The sequence below is a fragment of the Microtus pennsylvanicus genome, chromosome 4 (assembly GCF_037038515.1).
Source record: "Microtus pennsylvanicus isolate mMicPen1 chromosome 4, mMicPen1.hap1, whole genome shotgun sequence".
Lineage (NCBI taxonomy): Eukaryota > Metazoa > Chordata > Mammalia > Rodentia > Cricetidae > Microtus > Microtus pennsylvanicus.
The window spans coordinates 7,741,606-7,764,890 of NC_134582.1; the positions used below are offsets into that span (position 1 = coordinate 7,741,606).

Here is a 23,285-nt window from a genome sequence, read left to right on the forward strand (position 1 = left end):
TATCACACCCCAAGAAGTCCATCTCTCATCCTTGGATGGAGGAAACAGCTGGCCTGGGATCTCACCAAAAGCTACCCAGGGTACAGGATATCCGCTTTCCCAGGCAGAGAGCCTTGCAGGGGAGCCAGCGTGGGTGTGGAGTAGGCTGTCATCCCAGAGGCCTCGATTTTCAACTTCAAGATCAGGGAGCGGAGGGAGGGAGATCAAGACCATAGGGAGGCCTAGCCATGGCTCCAGCTCCCTCTTCGCTCCCTCTCTGCCCAGGGCTGACTGCTCTCTCTCCAATGGGCCTCTTGGCCCGACCCGACTGTCCTCCCCCACTGTTTTAATCTAGGCTCTCATTACCTCATTCCTGGCTCCAGCATTTTTCTTCCGAACCAGGCTGCCAGATCACTGCTCTTAAAATACCTCCTCACCTCATCTTTGCCCTGGGCAGCCGACAGGGGTGCCTCTCTTTGGCACCCAGGACAGTAAAACCAACTGTTGCACCTGCTCGCCTTGCCTCGCAGCGTCAGCCCACTGACACGCTGACCATGCTGACCTCAGTCCAGGACTAAGCCGCCGCCGCCACCGCCACCACCTACAAAAGCTCCCCCAGGGCTGACACCCACCCAACTCATGTCCCCTTGGAGGTATTTGTAACCCTGGGTCAGACAAAGTTCTCTTAGATGAGACACCAAAAGCAAAAGCAATAAAAGAAAACGCAAACACACTCCATCAAAGCTGACAGGGTCTTAAGTCTCCCAGACCGGCCTTACAATCCTAACATAGCTGGGGATGACCTTGAATTCATAATCCTCTTGCCTCCGCCTCCTAATGCTGGGTTTATAGGTGTGTGCCCCACGCCTAGCTTGTGTGGTACTGAGGATCAAACCTCCAGGGCATGCTAGGCCAGCACTCTACCAACTAAGCCACTCCCATCCCCTAGAGTTGAAACTTGGGCATCACAATAGACAACCCTGAAAAAGTAGGCACATAAGCCAGAGTAGGATATAAGAGAAATATTTATAAATCATATATGTGATATGATTTTAATACCACAGAATGTTTTAGTTCTTACAGTTCAGTAATAAAACACTATGAATACACATTGGGACCCCGGAGAGACTTCTTCAGAGACATAGCTAGGGCTACAAGATGTTCACCATCATTTGTCAGTGAAAGGCAGACCAAACCACGGTGAGCCAAGCACTTCACACCCACAAGGATGCTGGGAAAAAAAGAACAAACTAGAAGACCTAGGAGGGACCGGCACGCCCCTCTCCCCACACAGCTGGTGGAACATGAAAATGTGTCTCTCTGGAAAACAGGCTGGCGGTTCCACAGACGATCACATGCTAACCCATCACGAGACCCATTCTATGCCTCCATGCTTTCTCAATGAAGGGAAACATAGTATGTACGCAGGGAAACCTGTACAAGTCAGGAGAGCATGAGTCATAGCGTCCGCCAACTGAAAACAGGCAGACACCTGGTCCATCCACAAAATGAAGTCATGGACAGGAATGAAGCTCACGCCAGACACAGACCGCCACACACTATGTGATTCTACAGGTGTGTAATGACGAGAGCAGGCCAATCAGGAAAGACAGGACACAGGTGAGTGGTGTGGAGGAGTCTGGGTCGGGTGGGCATGGCTGCTAATGAGTTCGAGTTGCTCAGCCTTTTTGGTAAAGAGACTGTTCCAAAATTAGAACACGGTGCTGGCTACCAGAGCCCGTGCCTGCACTGACATGCACCAGAAGGTACTCGGCAAGCAAGCAACTTGTGGTATATGCACGGTATGCTCCAGTGGGTGGTACCTGGTCTTCCTGCTGTGGGCACTAAGGGCCCGTGCTTCTTCTTACAGAGCTAAGCAAACAGAGCAGGCTGATTACAGAGGTCTGGTAATGACAAGGACACGGCCCAGAAGCAGCAAGCTGACTTTCCCAAAAGGCTATAGAAACGCAAGGGGCCTGCTCAGGGGACCAAGGCTAGATCTGTGGGACCGGTTAAGCAAAACCCAGTTTCTGGGAGCATCTCACTATAGCAAGAGAGCCCAGAGTCCCAGCTGGATCCTGCAGAGTGGCCTGGTGGCACGGTCCAGGGGCCTGTCCCTCAGCCTCCTTTTTAACTGCCCACGATCTAAATCCGCCCACCTCCTCCTTCTCATTCCGTTCTCACGTGGCCTCCAGGACTCACTCATGTGAGCCCTGCCTCTGAGCACCTTCCCTGCTGGATTCTTCAGACTCTGCAATGCCTCTCCCTCCCCATTCCGCACTCCCAGTGCCTTCCCCAGCTACTCCTTCCTGTTCCGTGCTGCTGAAGGCTGCCACACGCTTGCCTCCCTCTTATCTTTCACACCCACCCCTGTGCTCCAGTAATTACTTGTTAGGGAACAGTCTTCAAATCTAGTAAAAACCTGGAGGAAGGAGAATGCAAATACCCCCAGGATCAGCCTTGTAGGGGTTTGCTGCATTAATTAGTAAAGTCATTCCAAATGTAACATCATTCATCACAGGCTCCAAATCCACAGCCAGCTAATGTTTTTCAAGAGGGATATTACTCAAATATATCTCGAGCAGTAGCTCCGAGGTAGGAACTCTGTATATGTGCCTATTGGGCTGTGTACATACATACATGTGTACCTACATGATGGTGCAATGGGGTATGCAGTTCCTTAGAGGAAAGTGATAAAACCTACCCGGTTGTATCACCACCTGTCAGCAGCCTTTAGTTTCCAGGTGTGTTTAAGTGTTTACGTGTGTGCACATGTATTAAACACAACATTTCAATCCAGCACAAGAAGCACCCACACCCCATCAAATTTATTTGAAATTGCACTTCCTGTGGTTTCAAGAGTCACAACCCCAAGATCTTAGGTAGTCCAGCACTCCATCTAGAGGTGAGGACATGGGGGGACCTGATCTGGGGTAGCCCGGCCCTCCTTCTGGAGAAGGTGAGGACATGGTGGAGCCTGACATGTCCCCAACTAGGATTCCTGGGGCAATCCTAACAACAGCATCCACCCCAGCAGTAATGGAAGCTTGGCCGGCAAGTGCCTCTGTGACTCTGCCCCAAGGCAGCAAGCACCCTGCCCCGAGAGGATACATTAGCAGCGAGCCCCATATCTCCAAACACTGGCTCCTCCTTGGCCTTAGGACACCTTCTCTAAAACACCTCTGCTCTCAGCTAGGTAAGGGTCACCCAGCACTCACGTTTCGGAACAGCAATAGCAAAGAGTTAGTGATCTCCAGAAGTCACCCGTGTCTTTCCTCCGTGCTCTGAATTAACATGGACTCCGAGTTGGAGTTCTACCTGTACATCTACCAGCTCCAAACCAGAGCTTTGGGATCCTCATAGCTTCAGCCTCCACAGATGTAAAAAAACCATCCAGACTCAATTCAGGGCTCCATCCGTCCTCACTTGGGAAACTTGATCCACTGTGGTCACAACTGTCACCCTAACTCTGCCCTGCTCGTGTGTGTATCATGTTAGAGCTTTAGTGGCACTAACGTCCCTTGCCTTGAACCACACTGCACTGCACTCTATACCTGAACATACATCTCACACATGGACCTACACTCCACGCATGCACACAAGCTTCGGACTTGCAGTCCTGCATCCAATAAAAAGAACCTCAGAGAGCTACTGAAATCCGAAATCTGGCATCTGGCACAACCCCAAGCCTCAGAACTGTCCCTTCTTTCCAGGATGTGGTTTACACAACAAGACAGGAGGCTATGATTCCTCTGACATCAAAATACCACCGCTATGCACAAGAGTGCAAAGAACCCTCAGAGAAGGGGGCCTCTGAGGGTCTTCCACAAGAGGTGGGGTGACCTTGGTGAGGAGGGGACAGGGTCTCAGGTAGAAGCAGGATAGAGTCTCAGAAGTGGATTGGATCTCTGAGAAGTTAAAGGGTCTCAGTGTGAAGTTCCATGGGTTCCTCGGGGATGGTGCCAAATTAAACACATGACTGGGTTCTTCCCTCCAGCTCACCCATTGATCTGTACTCAGTAGATGCCCTTTCCTTCAAGCCTTTCCAGGGCTCTATGGGGACTGTCCTGTGTTAGACAGATGTCTCCAGATACGATCATGATAGCACAACTTTATCCTCCCCCCCCCCCCGCACCGCTTCTCCAAACACTGTATCTTTGGTGGACTGTGGCAAGTCCCACTGTGAAAAAGTCATAGCTGGAACACCTTTGGTAAGGTCACCTGCCCTGTCATAGCTAGTTGTATAGGTACCATACTCCTCAATCCCTCATCCTGGGACTGATCTGCAGCTTCTGATGGGCCATGGCCTCCACAGACGAGGGCCTCTGCTTCCCTCCCCTACCCCATCTAAACATACCTTCTCAGATAAGAGTCAAAGGCCCAGTGTGCTTAAGCAGGGTGATTTCATCATGCTGCCAGTGCTCAATGGCCCCAGGAGTGCTGTCGGAACCTCCTCAGGAAAACCCCTACCTCATGCCCTCCGTGGAGCGGTGGCGGTAGTTTCGATACAGCTGCGGTACACCCAGCATGGCCTCGGTCAGCACAGCCAGGAAGCCCAGCGTCTCCACAAACAACACCGAGTCGATGGACAGGTAGGTGATATAGCCTGCCACGCCTGTGAAGGCCAGGACACACTGCACGTAGTCTGCAAAACTGCTCCAGTGCCAGAAATGGTGAGGGTCAAAGTCTGGGGGCGGGAGAGAGAGAGATAGAGACGCCTCAGTTGGGTGAGCCAGCTGAAGCTTATGGGGAGAGAAATACCAAGGCATGGGCAGGTCAAGTCAGTGTGAGGAGTCGAACCTCTTGACACATATAGTGAGGAGACATGAATGGGTTGGAGCAATCCAAGGTTAGTGTGGAAAAAAAAATACAAACCGTGGGAGGAAAATTGAGTGGGTCAAAGCCGGTGGGGAGATGTGAATAGCTCAAATTCAGTGTGATTAGAGACATGAGCAAGTCAAAGTCAGCATGGAGAGGAAGCAAGCAGGCTGAGGTCAGTGTGGGGGGATGAGAGCATTCCAACAAGGGTCCAGAGACTCTTGGTACCAACGTTAAGTCAACAGAGAGGCTACTAAAGCCCTTTAACTTAATCCCACAAGTTCTAGGAAGGAGCGTTATACATTGTACCACAACCTCTGGAATCTGATTCCTGGGTTAGAACTACAGCTTTGTCCTCTATAACTTTGGTTAACCCTGTGTCTCCATCCACTCGGGGTAATGCACCCACCCCCCGGGACTGTTCTAAGGGTTAAACGCACCCACCTCCCATTACTGTTCTAAGGGTTAAGACACCCACCTCCTCCTGGGACTGTTTTAAGGGTTAAACGCACCCACCTCCTCCTGGGACTGTCCTAAGGGTTAAACGCACCCACCTCCTGGGACTGTCCTAAGGGTTAATACACCCACCTCCCAGGACTGTTCTAAGGGTTAATACACCCACCTCCCGCGACTGTTCTAAGGGTTAATACACCCATCTCCCGGGACTGTTCTAAGGGTTAATACACCCACCTCCCAGGACTGTTCTAAGGGTTAATACACCCACCTCCTGGGACTGTTCTAAGGGTTAATACACCCATCTCCCGGGACTGTTCTAAGGGTTAATGCACCCACCTCCCGCGACTGTTCTAAGGGTTAAGGCGCCCACCTCCCGCGACTGTTCTAAGGGTTAAGGCACCCACCTCCCGCGACTGTTCTAAGGGTTAAGGCGCCCACCTCCCGCGACTGTTCTAAGGGTTAAGGCACCCACCTCCCGCGACTGTTCTAAGGGTTAAGGCACCCACCTCCCGGGACTGTTCTAAGGGTTAGTGCATCAGTCTATGAGTCTTATGGTGTTTTTAGCCCGTGGGAGGGATGCAGTCAATGCCCATCACACTATTACTATATACTTGGTGGCCACAGCAATATCCCTTCTTGCTTGGTGATAGATTCTGTGGAATAGTCACAAGAAATCACACAAATGAACTAAATGACACTTCAGCAGATGAATACTTGGAGCCCTGGAGACCGTGATAGCTTCAGGGAAGCTTCAGATGAGAAGAGAAAACCTCCTCTAAGAGAGAGTGTGGCAGGGCTACGTCTGATCTAGTTCTTAGATGGCAAGTCCAAGACAGGCACATCCAGCTGGCGTAGGTGGGTGGGGCCAAGAGACGTATGGCTGTTTTTATGAGGAATGGGATTTTTTCTATTTTTGTCATTGTCCTGGGGACCTCACCCATTCTAAGCAAATGCTCTCCCACTGAACCCCAGCCCACTGAATACAAGGAAAACAGCTAGCAAATGACGGACCTGGTGTCCCTGTTTGCAATTGAAAGCTGGACTGATTGTAACTTGCAGACCACAGCAAAGCTGCAGCCCTGGGGTTTTCAGAGGCCTGGCCTGCCCTGCATCAGTATTTCTGCAGTCTGCGTCTGAACTGTGTAGGTGAATCAGCAGGTCACCATCTCCCTCTGCTACAGGAAAACAGCCTGTGCTGCTGTGGTACACATTAAAGTGTGTGTGTGTGTGTGTGTGTGTGTGTGTGTGTGTGTGCGCGCATGCGTGCATGTGTGTGCGGTAGGGTGATGGCTAACTTCCTCCCAATTACTCAGACTCAACACATTTAAAAAGGTCATTTCTAATACTACCCGGGAAGCTCTTTTTTGGTTTTGGGGGTGAACCAGGACCAAAAGGAGTAATCTGGAGAAACCCCAGAAAGCACACCCTGACTAGATTACCTGCACCAAATAGTGTTTGCTGTGCGTCACACACTATCTAGCTTGGAGGTAATGTGGCCCCATACCCACCTCACTTACCAGGCTCAGAGATGTTAAGGAACCACCCTGTCCAAGGTTACAAGTCTCACTGGAGCCTGGGCCCAGGAGAAACTCCACAATAAAGACCTGCCTTTCTGGGTTTGGGGTCTCTGGGGTCCCCCTCCCCAGCCTCAGCAACACGCATATGGGCCTAACAGCCTAGAAGTGCCACCAACACATCAATGAAAGTTTGACTCAGGGCTCACTACAGGGCTACAGCCATGCAAGGGGAAATGGGAATATCACCACATGCCATGTACAGTTAAGACTCAAGTGCTGATGGCCTGTGGACTATGCTTGGCTCTAGTTTATCTCCATTCTAGAGCCTTCTTGATGCCAAGCAGGCCTGGACTCACTCGCAGCACCAATGCATCCTGATGATGGCCTAAGGGGCAGCAGGCACTGGGCCCTCAGATGAGATGCCCAATCCTGAAAGGAGCCTGCTCTGGAGCAGCAGGTGCGAGCAGAGCTGCCCTGAACTACGGGGCGGGGGTGGGGGCTGGTCCAGGCTACACTGTCTCCCTGTGTGTTCCAGTGCCTGCAGGGAGAGCTCACTGACCGTCGGAGGTAAACAGATTCCCATCAGAGTAGCAGAAAGAAGCCATTGGCTCAATGCAACGTCATCACATATGGCAGGCGATGATCGGGGAAGTCAGAGGTAGTCCTTCAACAGCAGGTAGCAAAGGATAAGGGACAAGGGATAAATCCCAGCTGTTTGCTGAGAGGCTGTGAGAAGACTTGGAGATGGCAGGGGAGGCACAGCACCCCAGTGAAGACAGACAGTACAGAGAACGCTGCAGGACACTTAGACTTCATAACCTAAAAGAAGCTTTGCTGAAAGCCCCAATGTCATTCTATGATGTGCAAATGGATGGACAACCCAATTTAAAAAAAAATGGGAAAAAGGAATGGACAGAAAGCGGCCAAGAAGCACATGGAAGAAAATGCAGCATTCTCAAGTCTAAGGACAAGTCAAGTCCTCCTGAACCCAGCTAGCAGAACCTGAATCCAGGGTAGCCCCCACACTTTTGTGACAGGGAAAAACACTGGGTCCACCACATTGCTGAGAACAGAAAGAAACCAAAGCCAGGCCAGGAAGCTTTTGTTGTTGCTGTTGTTTGCCCTTAAGGGCCCATCGCTAGGGCAGTGGAGGATGCCACCTTGCCACCCCCACCAAGAACAGCACAGTTACACAAGGCAGCTTTGACACCTGAAGTTTACAACCCAGGGCCCTTCTTACGGCAGACCGCCAGCACCCTCGTGTGGCTTGTCTGCGCCACTTCAGGCAAAGCCTTCCCGTTCCCATAGGAGCAAAGTGAGACCAAGACCCGTCCTCCAGAGTGCGAGAGCGGCAGTGTCTGGGATGCTGTCAGGCAGGGCCTGGGTTCTCTGAGCCCCTGTCCAAAGTTCAAGCCTGGAACTGAATAGAAGACCCGGATATCAATCCACACATCTTTGAACACCTGATTTCTGACAAAGAAGTAAAAAAATATCAAATGGAAAAAGGAAAGCATATTTAACAAGTGGTGCTGGCATAACTGGATATCAACATGTAGAAGAATAAAAATAGACCCATATCTATCACCATGCACAGAACTCAAGTCCAGATGGATCAAAGACCTCAACATAAAGCCAGCCACAATGAACCTTATAGAAGAAAAAGTGGGAAGTACACTTGAACGCATTGACACAGGGGACCACTTCCTAAATAGAACCCCAGCAGCACAGACACTGAGAGAAACAATTACTAATTGGGACCTCCTGATGTCAAAAACACTGATGACAACTTATGCTGGAGAGGTTGTGGGGGAAAGGGAACACTTCTGCACTGCTGATGGGAATGCAAGCTGGTACAACCCCTTTGGATGCCAGTGTGGTGATTTCTCAGAAAATTAGGAAACAACCTTCCTTAAGACCCAGTAATACCACTTTTGGGTATATATTCAAAAGATGCTCAATCGTGCCACAAGGACATGTGCTCAACTATGTTCGTAGGAGCTTTGTCATAGCCAGGACCTGGAAACAACCTAAATGCCCCTCGACCTAAAAATGGATAAGAAAAATGTGGTACATTTACACAATGGAGTACTACACAGCAGAAAAAAATAACGACAGCGTGAATTTGCAGGAAAATAGATGAAGCTATAAAACATTATTTTGAGTGAGGTAACCCAAACAATTATCACATGTACTCACTCATAGGTGGTTTTTAAATATAAAGCAAAGAAAGCCAGCTTACAAACCACAATCCCAGAGAACTTAGACAACAACGAGGACACTAAGAGGGACTTACATAGATCTAATCTACATGGGAAGTAGAAAGTAGAAAAAGACAAGCTCTCCTGAGTAGATTGGAGCATGGGGACCTTGGGGGAGGGGAGAGACAGGGAGGGGAGCAGAGAAAAATGTAGAGTTCAATAAATATAAAAAAAAAAATTTCGCCGGGCGATGGTGGCGCACGCCTTTAATCCCAGCACTCAGGAGGCAGAGGTAGGCGGATCTCTGTGAGTTCGAGACCAGCCTGGTCTACAGAGCTAGTTCCAGGTCAGGCTCCAAAGCCACAGAGAAACCCTGTCTCGAAAAACCAAAAAAAAAAAAAATTTCAAGCCGATGATCATCAGCCCCTGAAAAGGCAGAGCAAACCCAATGAGAACAGGGTACACGTCTCTCAACTTTTCTCAGAAATGACAGCTAGAGGTCAGGGTACCGCCAGGGCCAGCAGTAGCGCTCACCTCAGGGGTGGGGAGAAAGGTGCTAATACTTGGCCCTGACATGAAGTAGGGCCCAGGAGACGGAGCTGTTAGGGGAAGTGAGCCGAGCAAGGACAGGCCACCCTATGACAGCATGGTGCCACATGTAACCTCCCAGCTCTACCTGGCAAGTGGGACTGCGGCATGTTTCTCTCCAGTTCCCTAAGATACTCAGCCCCACCATGGCAGACCCACAGCCCAGCTCCAGAAAGGTTTTCTGTGGCTGCCATACTGTCCCATAATATCTGTGGCAAAGACACAAGTCTAGACTGTGGACTGGAGTGAGCAGGAGCCCAGCTGGCCACCCACACCTTAGTCTGTGAATCTGGGAGTGCCGAGAGGAATTCACGTCAGCTGAAAGTAACACTGACCACTCTTGTCCTGAGCCTCCCTGAACAAGGCCACCTCATGAGGCTACAGGTGATTCTCACCCCCAAAAAAATGAGCATCCCCGTGGCCCGCAGTCCTCACAGAGCCCTGGGTCAACAATCCAGAACAGCTCCCACCATTCTGGGGGACAGCGGCATTAGGGGAGACAGCTTTAAACCATCAGAGGAGACAGGAAATACAGTACTCTGCCCCCAGCTGGGCAACTCAACAACTGACCAGGGTTCTGCACAGGAGACCAAGAAGAATCAGGCTCAGCAACGCAAGGGCAGAGCCACCTTGCAAACCCCCTCCCCATGAAGCGCATACACACGTTGCATGAGGTCTTGCTGTTATCTTAAAATTCTCTTGATGGATCTGACCTGAATTTGGGTGGAGTGAAACCTGGTGCTGCTGCTGGCCTATAGCAGGCTTGGGCCAGGTGGCTCTTGTCATCTCTCTAGGTGAGGCTCCATACCCTGGAATCTTGTGCAGGCTTGGCCCTGGGACTAGGGGTTGTGCCTGTCAGTCAGAGTTCCTGTGAGCATTAGTGGCAGAAAGAAGGTTGTGCATGAATCTCAAGCAGGCTGGCTAGGCTTGGAGCTTTTTGTTTTTATTTTATTTATTTATTTATTTGGACATCGCCAAGTTAAATCTGGACTAGAATTATTATTTTTCCCTTGAGCCATTTGAAGTTGTTATTTCCCAAACACAAGGCTGTCTCTCCACAACTTCCCAGAGTGTTGAGGTCAACAGGTCTCAGCGTGCTGCAGACAAAAGAGCCCAAATAAATTGCTGTGACTCTGTTATCGTACCCCCAGGAGTGTACCCTCAAGAGCGGATCCCTGATTTGCTCTTGACCTTGGTAAAGGTGTGCTGGGCTCTGGTTTCTGCCTGTTTGAACTTCCTCTCTCTGGTGCCTGACATGGGAAGCTCTGACTCAGATGGTTTTCTGACCTAGGGTCTGGCCTGCCCTGAGGGCTCCAGGAAAGCTGAAATGGCCTTCCTGGCCTTCCAGACCAGACTGGTGGTCTGGACCCTCCCCAGCACTGCCCTCACCCACAACAGACAAAGGACTGGCAAGGACGACTCAGCGACCCAGAATCAGTGTTCTGAGAATGGAGCCCTAGCTCACCAAGGAAGCTGGACAGCATTGCTGGCGGTGTGCCATGTTCAGTTCCACACTCCTGGCTTCCAGACAGGGTCCCCTGGGAAACTGACTGGGAGCACCCACTGCCTGGCCAGAGTAAAGCAAGCAGGGATGGAGGCCAGCGTCTCAATCTGAAGTTGCACAAATAAGGCCATGTCATGGCACTGCCGCTGGTGATAACCACATCACTGTGGCAGTGACTCCAAAAGCCAGGGAAGCTGGAGTCAGGGTGCTCCGTATGTACAGGCTGTTGGTGTTGTGGATGCTGTCTCTCTCTTCAGGAGTCCCTTCTGACTCTCCTTACCAACATACCAGAGGGTTGGAACACTCAACTCCAAGTTTTCCCCTCAATGGCATTGACAGGTAACACTGGAGGGTGCAGTCGGTCAGCACAAAATGTTCTTCCTTAGCGGGGCTCCCTTCAGCGGAGAGATGAGCCGAGGAGAGAGGGTTCAGCGGCCCAGGCCTGTCACGTCACCCTGCAGAGAGCACTCTTCAGGCCACCAATACTGCAGTGGATGACAGCAACCTCTGCCCCGAACAGTTCCACACAAGTTCACTGCAACACAGCTCACAGACAGCTGAGAGGGCCCAGCAAGGCTCTGGCCCAGGGGGCGTCACAATAAACAGCTTTACCACCCAATATGGTGCCTTCACTCCCAACAAGGTTTAAGGTTCCTGCTTTGCGGCAGTTGATGAACAACACTGCTCGGTGACGACAGTGAGCCCCCATGGAACACTCCACCCCGAGTTTATTCCTCGATGGCACTGACCGATGACAGCACCTAGGCCTGTGGTCAGCCTGGATGAAGCCCTCCCTACTTCTAACCCCAGGGGTCCAAGGCCTGTGGTCAGCCTGGATGCAGCCCTCCCTACTTCTAACCCCAGGGGTCCAAGGCCTGTGGTCAGCCTGGATGAAGCCCCTCCCTACTTCTAACCCCAGGGGTCCAAGTTAAAAGCAGAACAGTGAGGTAAGGACTTGCAGAGAACTGAGCTCGCAGAGACAGCGGGTCTATGCACGCAGCGGTGGTCCAGCTGCGGTCAGCATCTCTTCCCGTTTAGCTCCTCTGCTCCGGGCTCCATGCCCAGCCAGCACACTCGGGACAGGAGCTCCACACAAGTGTACAGCTGAGAATACTGGGGGCCACCATCACAGCATCCACAGAGTGGGGACTCCCTCCAGAAGGAGAAGACCAGAGGTCACCCAGGGCCGTTCTCGGAGGAAGCTGTTGGCCCAAGAGGTTCACTACTGTTCTTGCTACCGGCTCTGGAGCAGCATCTGAGGTTCCGTCCTGGGGACGGGTATGGGGGCAGAGAATCCAAGGCTCTCCCCAAGGGACAGATACTCAGAGCACAGGTGTGGGCTCAAGAGGGCTAGCAAGAGAATGAAGATGTGGGTCCTGAATGACAAAGAGGGGGAATGAGGTGGTAGGGCACCAGAATTTTTACACTTGGGAACTAAGTTGGGAAGATGGCAAACACCTGGCTGATCTGGGTTACATAGGGCTACTTAGCAAGAAACTGTCTTGACGGAGAAAGGAAGCAATAAGGATGACCCACGGTGCCCACTGATGTCCCCCAGTGCCCACTGCGATGTGGCATCACCCCGAGTACCATCACATCAACAGAGCTATCATTGCAGGTAGTGGAGGCCAAGTGCGGTGCCAGGGAGGGCAGAGCATCAGGAGCGCAAAGTTGACCAGAGAGAACTATCAGGCATACAGAAGATTGGGCGTCCGGGACATTAGCAAATAAGACAGCTTCCCCCAGGTATGAGATTAGTGTCCATGGCTGTCACAATAGTAACCTTAAATGTCCAGTATGCAAACAGGGAGATGTAGTCCCTACAGAGGGGGAAACAACAACAAAAAAACAAGAAACATTATTTGTGAAGAGAGATTAGACTAAGCAGGAAAAAAAACCCAAAAACCAAAAAAAAAAAAAAAAACAGCAACCAAAACAAAAACTTCAGAATAGCAAGTATATGTAGAATAGCAAACATATGTAGAACTAAAGGAAACCAAAGACTAGATATAAAGAACTGACAGAGGTCCAGGATATCATCTCACTGGACGAAAGAGCATTTCTAAAGGGAGAGCAATCGCTGAGAACCAGGAGCAGCTGGAGTCAGGTGGTGTCTGAACTAAAACCCATTGTCTGGGCTCAACAAGAGACCTGCGCTAACAGAAGGGCCAGGGAACTTCAAGGTAATTCTATGGACATTACACTGCCTGAAGAAGGGCAATAACAGTGCCTATGAGAAACACACAGACAGGGCCGAGTGCAGCAAGACAGGCATAAAGAGCATCCTGACGGGGAGGAGAGAGGGAAAGAACATGAAAAGGACTCAGACTCTGTGAGTACAGACTCTAAACAGACCTGCCCACCCAAGGAGCCCCATTACCTTCAAGTACAAAGCACAGGTCCCCATACCTCACCAACCACGGCTGAATGTCAGAGACAGAGACAAGATCTTGAAAGCAGCAGGAGAAAAATGATGTCACTTACAGGGAACCCCCAGTAAGATGAGCCACTCACTGCCCTCTCACCAGACACAGCCGAATTCAGAAAGCAGAGGGGTGGTGTTCAAAGCGCTGAAGAGGAAAATAACCATCAGCCAGGAATCAGCTCCTAAGACAGCTCTTAATGAAGGAGAAAGCAAAGTTCCCAGATAAACAAGAACTAGGGAAACTGTTGCTTTCCCCGTGAAAATCAAGTGACATCAGGTCACGTGAACGGACCCAGAGGACAAAACTGGAATGTGTATATAAAAATGAAAGACACGAGTGAGTGGGTCCCACGTGTGATTCTGGCACTAGGGGTAGGGTAGGAGGCGGAGGACTGCCTCGGCTGCATTGGAAAATCTGTTTCAAGAAAAAACATCCCCTCCACACACAAAGATTAAACAAAACTCTAAGAATACAAGTACACACATGCACGCCTTTCTTGTCTTAACCAGATTACAAAGGAACTGCCGAAAACCAGTATGTTATAGTACTATTGGGGATGTTTTAAAATGCCTTCCATGAGAGAGTTTCCAAAACAGCACAGGAGGAAAGCAATGCTTGAGGTGGTAATGCAAACCCACAGACAGGAGGGAGGCTGGCCAAAACTTGTAAGGAAGCGAGACAGAGTAACTAACTTCTTCCCTCCCCTCATCTTTGAAAGGAGTAAAATCTATACATAGTAACAATTAGAAGATACATGCTTACATTTGTAACACCCATAAACAAACTGCAAACACAGTCCTCACACCAGCAAAAAACAGAGGGAGGAATTAGGCAGGATTTTCCATTATCTCCCCCCAAAAATGAAGTTAGGACAAATTAAAAGGATTCTGACAAGCAAAAATCTGTATTGTAAGCCTCAGAGAAACTACTGAAAAAAAAAAGCTATCAATCTATAGTTAAAAAAAAAATTACTAAAGGAATTAAATACCACAGTATTAGTCAATTGTCTACAAAAAACTATCTTAAAGTTAAAAGGACACACAAAAGACAAAAATAATGACATAAATTAAAACATTAATTAAACATTAAGCAGGTAATAGGGTAGGAATCATTTTGATTTTTAGTGTGCATTTATCTGTGTGAGTGCGATGCTGTGCACACGAGGGTCAAAGGTCAGCATGTGAGAGCTGGTCCTTTCTTGCTGCCACATCACAGGGGTCCCAGGACACATCGCAGGTCTCCATGCTCATCAGCATGGAGTGCACCGTCCCTAGAGTTTTTTTTTAAATTTTGTTTTGAGACAAGTTCTTGCTATCTATGTAGCCCAGGATACCCTTGAATCTGACATCCACCTACTGTTCAAAGTGTAACCATAGGTGATCCACAGAGGCTAGGCTAACATTAGAGTAAGGCTTAAGCCAGAACTGTGGGGTGGGCCAGCGACTCAGCTACTTGGGACTTCACGGCCTGCTTGGACTGCAGGGTCTGTTCCACCTAGGCAACTGAGAGAACCCAGTCTCATGAGAAAAAAGGAGGCCGGGGAGGTAGGTACCTTGGTGGTGGTGCCTACCCTGCATGGTGCCCTGGGTTCAACAGTGAGCAGGAAGGGAAACTTTAAAACAAAACCATGTCCTAGGCGACATTTTGCACCAACAGGAAAGGTCAGCCTAGCAGGATGACACACTACATACGGCCCTAACAACTGTCCCCAAATCAGGAAAGCAACAACTGTGAGAAATGAAAGGGGAGGAACACAACTAACAGACAATGGGAAATTCCAGTGCCAACTTTCAAAATGGACACAGTTGGGCAGGCTGAATAACGAGGAAAGACCACAGTATCACTGTGAACCATGACTCAACAGGCACCCTCCTCCCCTCAACAGTGTATCCTCTCTATGCCAACAAAGACCATCTCCTGGAGGGGGAACACCAGAGGAGGGGCCTGGAACGAAGCTTCCCTCAGAATATCTGAATGCATTCTCTACAGTGACAGCAGGTGATCCTAGAAACCAGCAAAGAGATGCGAGGGGTTCACAAACCTGAAGGGTGGGATGCATCTTCAATAGTAAATGGACTGAAGAAAATGAGAAAACGCTTTCAGAGAGGAAAAAGTACAACTGATCAAAACACACAGGAGGCCAGTTCACCATCGCAGGGTGGCTTTATGGCTGTGAGCACAGATGTTTCAAAGTAGTGGGAAAAAAGAAACTAAAATCAATATCCTCCATGTTAATAAACTGTGGCAAAACCAGGTGGGAAACAAACAACCAAAGTGGGTGAGTCAGAGCAGAATTAAGTAAACTAGATAAAGAAAAACCAATCAAACCAAAAGTTGATTCCTTGAAAAATCAATAAAATTGACATTCCTGTGAGTAATAAAAACAAAGGGTGAAAAATAAAAAAATTAAAATAAATAAATAAAAGAAAAAAAAACAAAAAAACAAAGGGTGAAGATGGGATTAAAGCCACCAGAGTTGGGAATAAAAGAAGGACCAGCACCAAATGCTCAGGGGAGATTACAAAAGAGTGCCAAGAAAAACTGGGCGGTGGCGGTGCACACCTTTAATCCTAGCACTTGGGAGGCAGCGATCTCTTTGAGTTCAAGGCCAGCCTGGTCTATACAAGTGAGTTACAGGACAGCCAGAGCTACACAGAGAAACCCTGTCTCAAAAAAAAGAAAAAGAAAAAAAGAAAGAAAAGGAAAAGAGAGAAAAGAAAAAAAGAGAGAGAAAGAGAACAGAAAAACTATATGCCCACAGCTGGAGAAGTCTGTTGAGATGAATCTGAAACCAAGCCATAGTACTAATGAACCATGATGGGTGAAGAAAGCAACAGAAGATCTAGAAGGGCATAGAACAATAGGTGGAGCTGACACTGTTACCAGCCTTACCAGGTACTTGTACCAAAATTGTAAAGAGGAATTAGCCCAATCCTTCACAAACACAAGAACTTACTTCATTATCCAGTATTCAGAATAATTCTAGCCTACATTTAGGATATACTAAAACCAAAGCCATGGCAAGAAAAGGACTCCAGACCAAAAACTTCCCAGGAATAGAGACAAAAAAATCCTCAGCATAGTATTAACAATGGCATCCAGCGGTTAAGAAGTAACTAGACATCATAATCAAACGCCAGTCACCATAAAAATGAATAAAAGGCAAAACTCACGCCATCATCTCCACAGACACAGCACAGTGCTTAGCCAGTGCCATCCATGACAGCAGAACAAACCCCCTCTGCTCGCAATAACAAGCGCTCCCTTCAGCCATTAAAGGCAACTGTGAAAAGACAAAGTGACCCTAAATGAGGAAAGATAGAAGTCATCAGTGGAACCAAGAGTGGAACACACACATCTTCTCTCATCTCCATCCAGCCGGGGTGATCAGGGAAGGCGGGAAAGGACGCAAACTGCTCTCCCTTCTTGCTGATGAGGTGGACCTTTTATGTGGGCAATCTCAAGAAGTCCAGGAACTGGTCCAGAACCAACAGTCCAGGGAAGCTGCAGCACGGATCACTAGAAGCCTGCGTGACCGCTACAGAGTAGCAATGAGCAATTCAAGAGGGAATGGTGATGATAATTTTCTTTGCACACCATCGAAAAGAATTAGCTCGTAATAAACTTAAAAGCTTGCAGTCTTGAATTTTCTGCATCCATTTTTCTTTCCTTGAAACCGGCAGGTTCTAAATATTCCAGGCTGAGAGCAGCAGAGCTGTGGGCTTAAGTGTATCATGCGTGAACATGCTTGGTGAAGCAGCTTGTGAGATCAGGTAAGTGCAGGGAGAAGTGTTGACAGAGGGAAATGAAGCGAGAGTCTTGCAGTACATACCCAGGTAGGGCCGCCTGGGGGGGACTTTGAGTTCTTCATCCTTACTGTCTGTGGCTACATTTAAAAAGAGAGAGAAACAAAACAGAAAGAAAGGAGACAAAAACAGACTGTTTTTAACACTGGGAAGTGGGTGTTCCTGGCAGAGACACATTTCTTTAAAAACAAACAACAACAAAACAACAAAAACACCAAGGCAGAAAAGAGGTTTTTCTTGTTGTGTGTTCAAAAGTTCACTTTCTGAACTGTTCTCCAATCTACCCTCTCTTGATAAGACCCTCAGACAGTGCACGGGAGAACGAGGGAAGGGGACGAGGGGGAAACACCCACCAACATCTAAGCCAGCAAGTTCTCACTTTCTACAGCCAAGGGACATTAACTACCTTGGTGTGACAAGCCCCAATTCTCACGTCCCTAGAAGCTCAGGCAGCCTGGGATTGAGAACAGTTAATCTGGGGCTAAAATGCTCTTACAGGCCACATGATACAGCTATTTTAGAGCACACAGAGCCACAGGTCCACCGCCAAAGGGCAGCCGATTTCACGGTGAATATGGCAGGCATGGTTCAGCGACATCATGACGAAAAAACTCCGCCTGCCTGGGCAGACATCTCACCTGGAACAGGTCACAGTACGTCAGGATCAATCAATAGTTATGCTTTAACCTCCCTGCTGGTACTGCACCAGGTCAACAGCCCAGAGCCTTCCATGCCAGGGCACCTCGGGCAGCTGGCAGACTCTCGCTTTCTGGGGTTTAACCGGCTGAAACAGAGGTGAGGTCACAGGCTGTGCCCTGTCAGCACTCTGTGGAAGTAAACAACTGGAAGCTGACAGCAGATGACCTCTCCCCGAGGAGGTGGCTACCAAAGAGGAGTAAAAAAAAACCTGTCACCAAATCTGCAGTTTTCAGACCACAGGCACCACACGAAGTGGAGCCGTCTGGCACCCAGCTATGAGTCGAGTCAATTTTACTGGCGCCTCTTTTAAAGATCAAGACCCACAAATGCAGAACGAGAGAGAGAACACGCTGGAACAGTCGGGCACAAATGGACAGAGCAAAGGCCCAACGGTGGCCCAAGACTGAGTCGTGCAGGACATGTGATGCCCCTAGGCACCTGAAGGTCCTCTGGCCTCCTGTTTTCAGAGCCAAGCAAGCTTAGAGTTGAAAACGGCTGAGAAAAGCACGAAGCGCTTGCAGCCATCATGCATCTCTACACATCTGTTCCATTTGCCGCTGGCACTCGGGGTCTGGATCCCCAGAAATGGCTGGATGCCCATCAGGAAGTGTAGCTTGTGTCTTACCCTTGAGTGTGTGTGTGTGTGTCTGTATCTATGTTTAAGTGTGTGTCTGTGTATGTTTGTGTGTGTGTGTCTGCATGTGTTTATGTGTGTGTGTGCGCACACACACATCCTTTCCAGTCCTCAGAAGCTATGTGAGCCGGGCGGTGGTGGCACACGCCTTTAATCCCAGCACTCGGGAGGCAGAGGCAGGCGGATCTCTGTGAGTTCGAGACCAGCCTGGTCTACAAGAGCTAGTTCCAGGACAGGCTCCAAAGCCACGGAGAAACCCTGTCTCGAAAAACCAAAAAAAAAAAAAAAAGAAGCTATGTGACTTCCAAGGCCAGTCTGCAACAAAGACACAGCCAGGTTCTTCTTCCACTGCTTCAGTTTTAGGGTAACCCAAAGATAAGGCCTAGGGCTCATGCGGGAGGTCTTAAGAAGCAAGTACTCATATGATGCAGGTGTGCCCCACGTCCCAGACTCAGGAAGGCGGGTCTGCATAGCAGGACCACCTGGACTGGCATGTGAGTGGCAGGCTGTGGACATTGGCTGCAGGTGGGATGGATGGAGAGGGATAAAACCAAGGAGAGCCAAGAGCCAAGCATAGAGCTGGGGTGGGATACAGGCTCAACACAGAAGTTCCTACCGTGACTCCCAGAAGCAGCAGAGAAGCTCTTGCAAAGGCAGTCCTTTCACACAGCACTCCTTAAAAATCTCCCTAGGAATGTTTACAGCTCAATGGCTCTGACACACCCAGAGGGGCAGTCACTGTGACCACCAATTTAGAACATTTCATCACAATAAAAGAAAGCTTAGCCCATAAATGGACCTTGCCCATCTACCTAGAAAGTCCCAACCTGGAGGGAGCTCTGGGCACTGGAGTTGAGACAGATGCATTTAACTATCTGACTTTGAGGAACAATTTATCAAATAACTACTTAGAGAAATTTAAAATGAAAAATACACTATAAATACAAATTTTAAATTAGAAAACAAACAAAAGTGAGAAACAAAGCCACTCAAATGGACACGCATATCCAGCTGGTGGAGCATCTGGTTAAAGGCACTGCTCATGGTGACTCTGAGGCTCATCTCTGCCAGAACATCAGTGAACCCTGAGTGTATAACACTCCAATCCACCCACTGCTCCAGCAACCACACTGTTGGCATCTTTCTTCTCGCTTATGAAAGCAGCATGGGCTATGGCCCACATCTCAGAATGCTTTGGGTTCCTAAGAAACATGGTTGGGACACAGGTGGTGGAAGAGTGGAGCCCAGTTTGAAGCTGAGCTGGTTTCACCACAAGGGCTCAGCAGGAAGAATCTGTGCAGTAATGAGGGGCTCCTTCTCCAAAACACACCTCCCACCTCGACCCACTGAAAAAGCCAGATGACAGCCATGGCCTGTGCCAGCGCTATCCAATACTAGAGCTCTGCGAAGGCGTGATCCAGCGTAGCCTAGAGCAGAGATGATGCTAGCATCCTGCAGAGATGGAGCAAGGGTCCAAAGACCTTGACCCAGGCATCCCCACCGGCCAGAACGACTGGGCACCAGCAAATATAACAAAAGCAGCCAAATAGAACATACCATGCCACCAACCGGGTTTGAATTCATATCAGCTTGATGGCAAAGGCATCATTGCAGCTTTTCCAAAGTCAGCCGCAAAAACTGGAGACCTCCATTTCCTCCACAGTCAACCCTAGCAGCTCAGTGATTGGATGTGGAACCTCTGGCCAGAGGTGCTCTAGCCAACAGAAGAACCAACATTGTGCAGCCCTCAAGGTTAAAGGATCCCCTCAGTGCCAACAACCCTGACAACAGAGTGTCCTCAAAACCTAGAAAGACATCCTGGGCCCAGTCAACCTCTGAATCCAGTTACCTTTAAAATTCTTTTCTAGGACAAAAAGGGCAGAGAGGCATAAACTGGTATCTGAAGGGTCTACTGGAGGGTCCACCACAGAGCGTCCTGGGGACCCTCGGAGTCTCCAGCTCTGGATGCCTACTGAAGGGTCCACCACAGAGCGTCCTGGGGACCCTCGGAGTCTCCAGCTCTGGATGCCCACTGAAGGATCCACCACAGAGCGTCCTGGAGACCCTCGGAGTCTGCAGCTCTGGATGCCTACTGAAGGGTCCACCACAGGGCCTCCTGGAGACCCTCGGAGTCTGCAGCTCTGGTCTGCTGCTGTTGCTGCAGAATGCAGAGATCCACATGGAATTGGAGACCAGCAGATACACCACAGTTAATGGTGGGCAGTGCAGGGAAAGGGGAGTTGGGAAGGGATTCTAGATCAAGAGTAACTAATGTTAAAAAAAAAAAAAAGGCAAAGACTCGGCCTAGTGACTGAACAAAAAAAGATAACCAGCCCTCAAGAGTGCTCAGACCCTGCCTCAAGGGGACCACGTAGCCAAGTCAAAACGAACCACCAGAAACTTCCACAAAAACTGAATGTTTAAGTATATGGAATTGGACACTGGTATTTTGGCATGGGTACTTTGACTGTTTCCTATACCAGCTTCTAGAGCAGGGGTTCTCAACCCTCCTAACGTGGCAACCCTGTAATACAGTTCCTCATGTTGTGGTGACCCCACACACACCATGAAATTATCTCGTTGCTACCTCCTAACTATAATGTTGCTACTGTTATGAATCTCAAGGTAATTATTTGTGTGTTCCGATAGTCTCAGGCAGCCCCTATGAAAGGGTTGTCGGATGCCCTCCCCCAAGGGGGTCGTGACCCACAGGTTGAGAAGCCCTGTTCTAGCACTACACTTGAACCATCCACAAATGCAGTGATGTCTGGAGCGTGCCTCAAAACACACGAGGCTGAGCTGGGATACTGCTTGATGGTAGAGCACCTGTGCAGCGTGAGTGGGTGTGGGTTCAAATGGGGGGGATTACGGTGGGCTCCCAGTGTGGGCTGAATCACAAGCTTCCTTCGACTCGCTCCCCACTTCATAAATGTTAAAAGCCCCACCTATAAAATCCCCATCTAGGCAGCTGGAGAGATGGCTCAGAGGTAAAGAACACTGGCTACTCTTCCAGAGGTCCTGGGTTCAATTCCCAGCAACCACATGGTGGCTCACAACCATTTGTAATAAGATCTGGTGCCCTCTTCTGTACTGTAGGTAGAATACACACAGGAAGAACCCTGAATACATAAAAATAAAAATCTTAAATAAATAAATAAAATCCCCACCTATCAAATCTTATAAAATCCCCATCAATCAAAAACAAACTGGAAACCTACAGGACAGGCCCACTCTCCACGGGCTCCAGAGGCACAGAGCACCTGCCTGGCAGGAAGAGACATCACGCTGTCCCATGGGGCCACCCTTGTCCCTGCCTCCCCAGATTTGATATTTAGAGGCCCTCATTATAAGTGAGCAGAGGGAGGCTGGAAAAGAGTCTCAATGGAATGCATGGCATTTTTAAGTTGGGTTCTAGTTTTGGAAATTACACAGATTTTGTGATAAGCCACTGGCTGTAAAAGAAAAAACTTGGAAAAGGTATGAAAAGGTTTAAAATAGCCACAGGGACCCATTTTCCTTTGTTTTCCTCTGCTGTCCTCAAAGTCTACTGAGAGCCTCCACTCTGCGTGTTCTGTATAGCAAGACAATAATACATCATGTATTTGATGTTTTAGATTGCTCTCTTTCCTTTTTTTAATTTTTTGATAAAGGAGTCTCATGGTGTAGCCCGTTTGGCTTGCAATTTGCTCGAGTCTCACAGGTTAGCCCTGTTTGGCTTGCTTGTTGACCTTGAACTCGGAGATTGACCTGAGTTAGCCTCCCCATGCTAGGATTAAAGGCGTGAGCCTTCATGCCCAGCTGCTTTTATTTTTATTGTTTTGTTTTTAATCTTAACTGGCAAATTGAATTAATGACCTTCAAAATAAAAGGTCTATAATACTGAGGCACCTGGAAAGCTTTTAAGCTTTTTTTTTAAGGAGAACGTCAGGTTACAGCATTGCCTTCCAAGAAAGGCATGGGTGAAGACATTTTTAAATAGCTGTAACTCAATGTTCTCATCAATCAATCAATCATCAGTTGATAGAAGCTTAAAATTTTCCCAATTGTCTTAATATTACAGAGACTTTTAATCCTGAAGGCAGAGGCAAGAGGATCTCTCTGAGCTCAAAGTCAGCCTAGTCAACATACTGAGTTCCAGAGCAGCCAGGACTACATAGAGAGACCCTGTCTCAACACACAAATGTCTTTATGGGGTGGGGAGATGGCTCCGTGGGTACAGCACTTGCTGTGCAAGCATGAGGGTCTGAATTCTGTCCTCTACAACACACACAGAAAGCTGCTATGGCTACGCCAGTCTAGCTGGAAAATGCTGAGTTCTAGGTTCAGTGGGAATAAGGCAGAGTGCAATAGAGGTCACCTGTCCTAGCTAGTGTGTCAATTTGACACAAGCCAGAGTCATCTGAAAGGAGGGAACGTCCATTGAGAAAATGCCTCCATAAGATCTAGCTGTACGGCATTTTCTTAACTAGTGACTGATGGGGGAGGACCCGGCCCATGGTAGGCTGTTCTATCCCTGGACTGATGGTCCTGGGTTCCAGAAGAAAGCAGACTGAATAAAGCTATGAGGATCAAGCCAGTAAGCAGCACCCCTCCATGGCTTCTGCATCAGCTACTGTCTCCAGGATTCTGCTCTCTTTGAGTTCCTGTCCTGATTTCGCTT

The 23,285-nt window shown here is 49.0% G+C and overlaps 1 protein-coding gene across 4 annotated transcripts in view; it reads right to left on the bottom strand.

Moving 5' to 3' along the window:
- Positions 1-23,285, bottom strand: part of Slc66a2 (solute carrier family 66 member 2) — a 39,044-nt gene that overhangs the window by 4,173 nt on the left and 11,586 nt on the right. For 2 of the 4 annotated variants that reach the window (XM_075968189.1, XM_075968190.1), the window contains exons 4-5: positions 17,319-17,372; positions 4,450-4,666 (exon numbers count right to left, since the gene is read on the bottom strand). The exons of 1 other annotated variant lie outside the window; for it this stretch is intronic. In XM_075968189.1, coding sequence (XP_075824304.1) covers positions 4,450-4,666; positions 17,319-17,372 — 271 coding nt within the window. The remainder of the gene's footprint in view (positions 1-4,449; positions 4,667-17,318; positions 17,373-23,285) is intronic. One more of the 4 variants, XM_075968191.1, reaches the window with a different exon arrangement.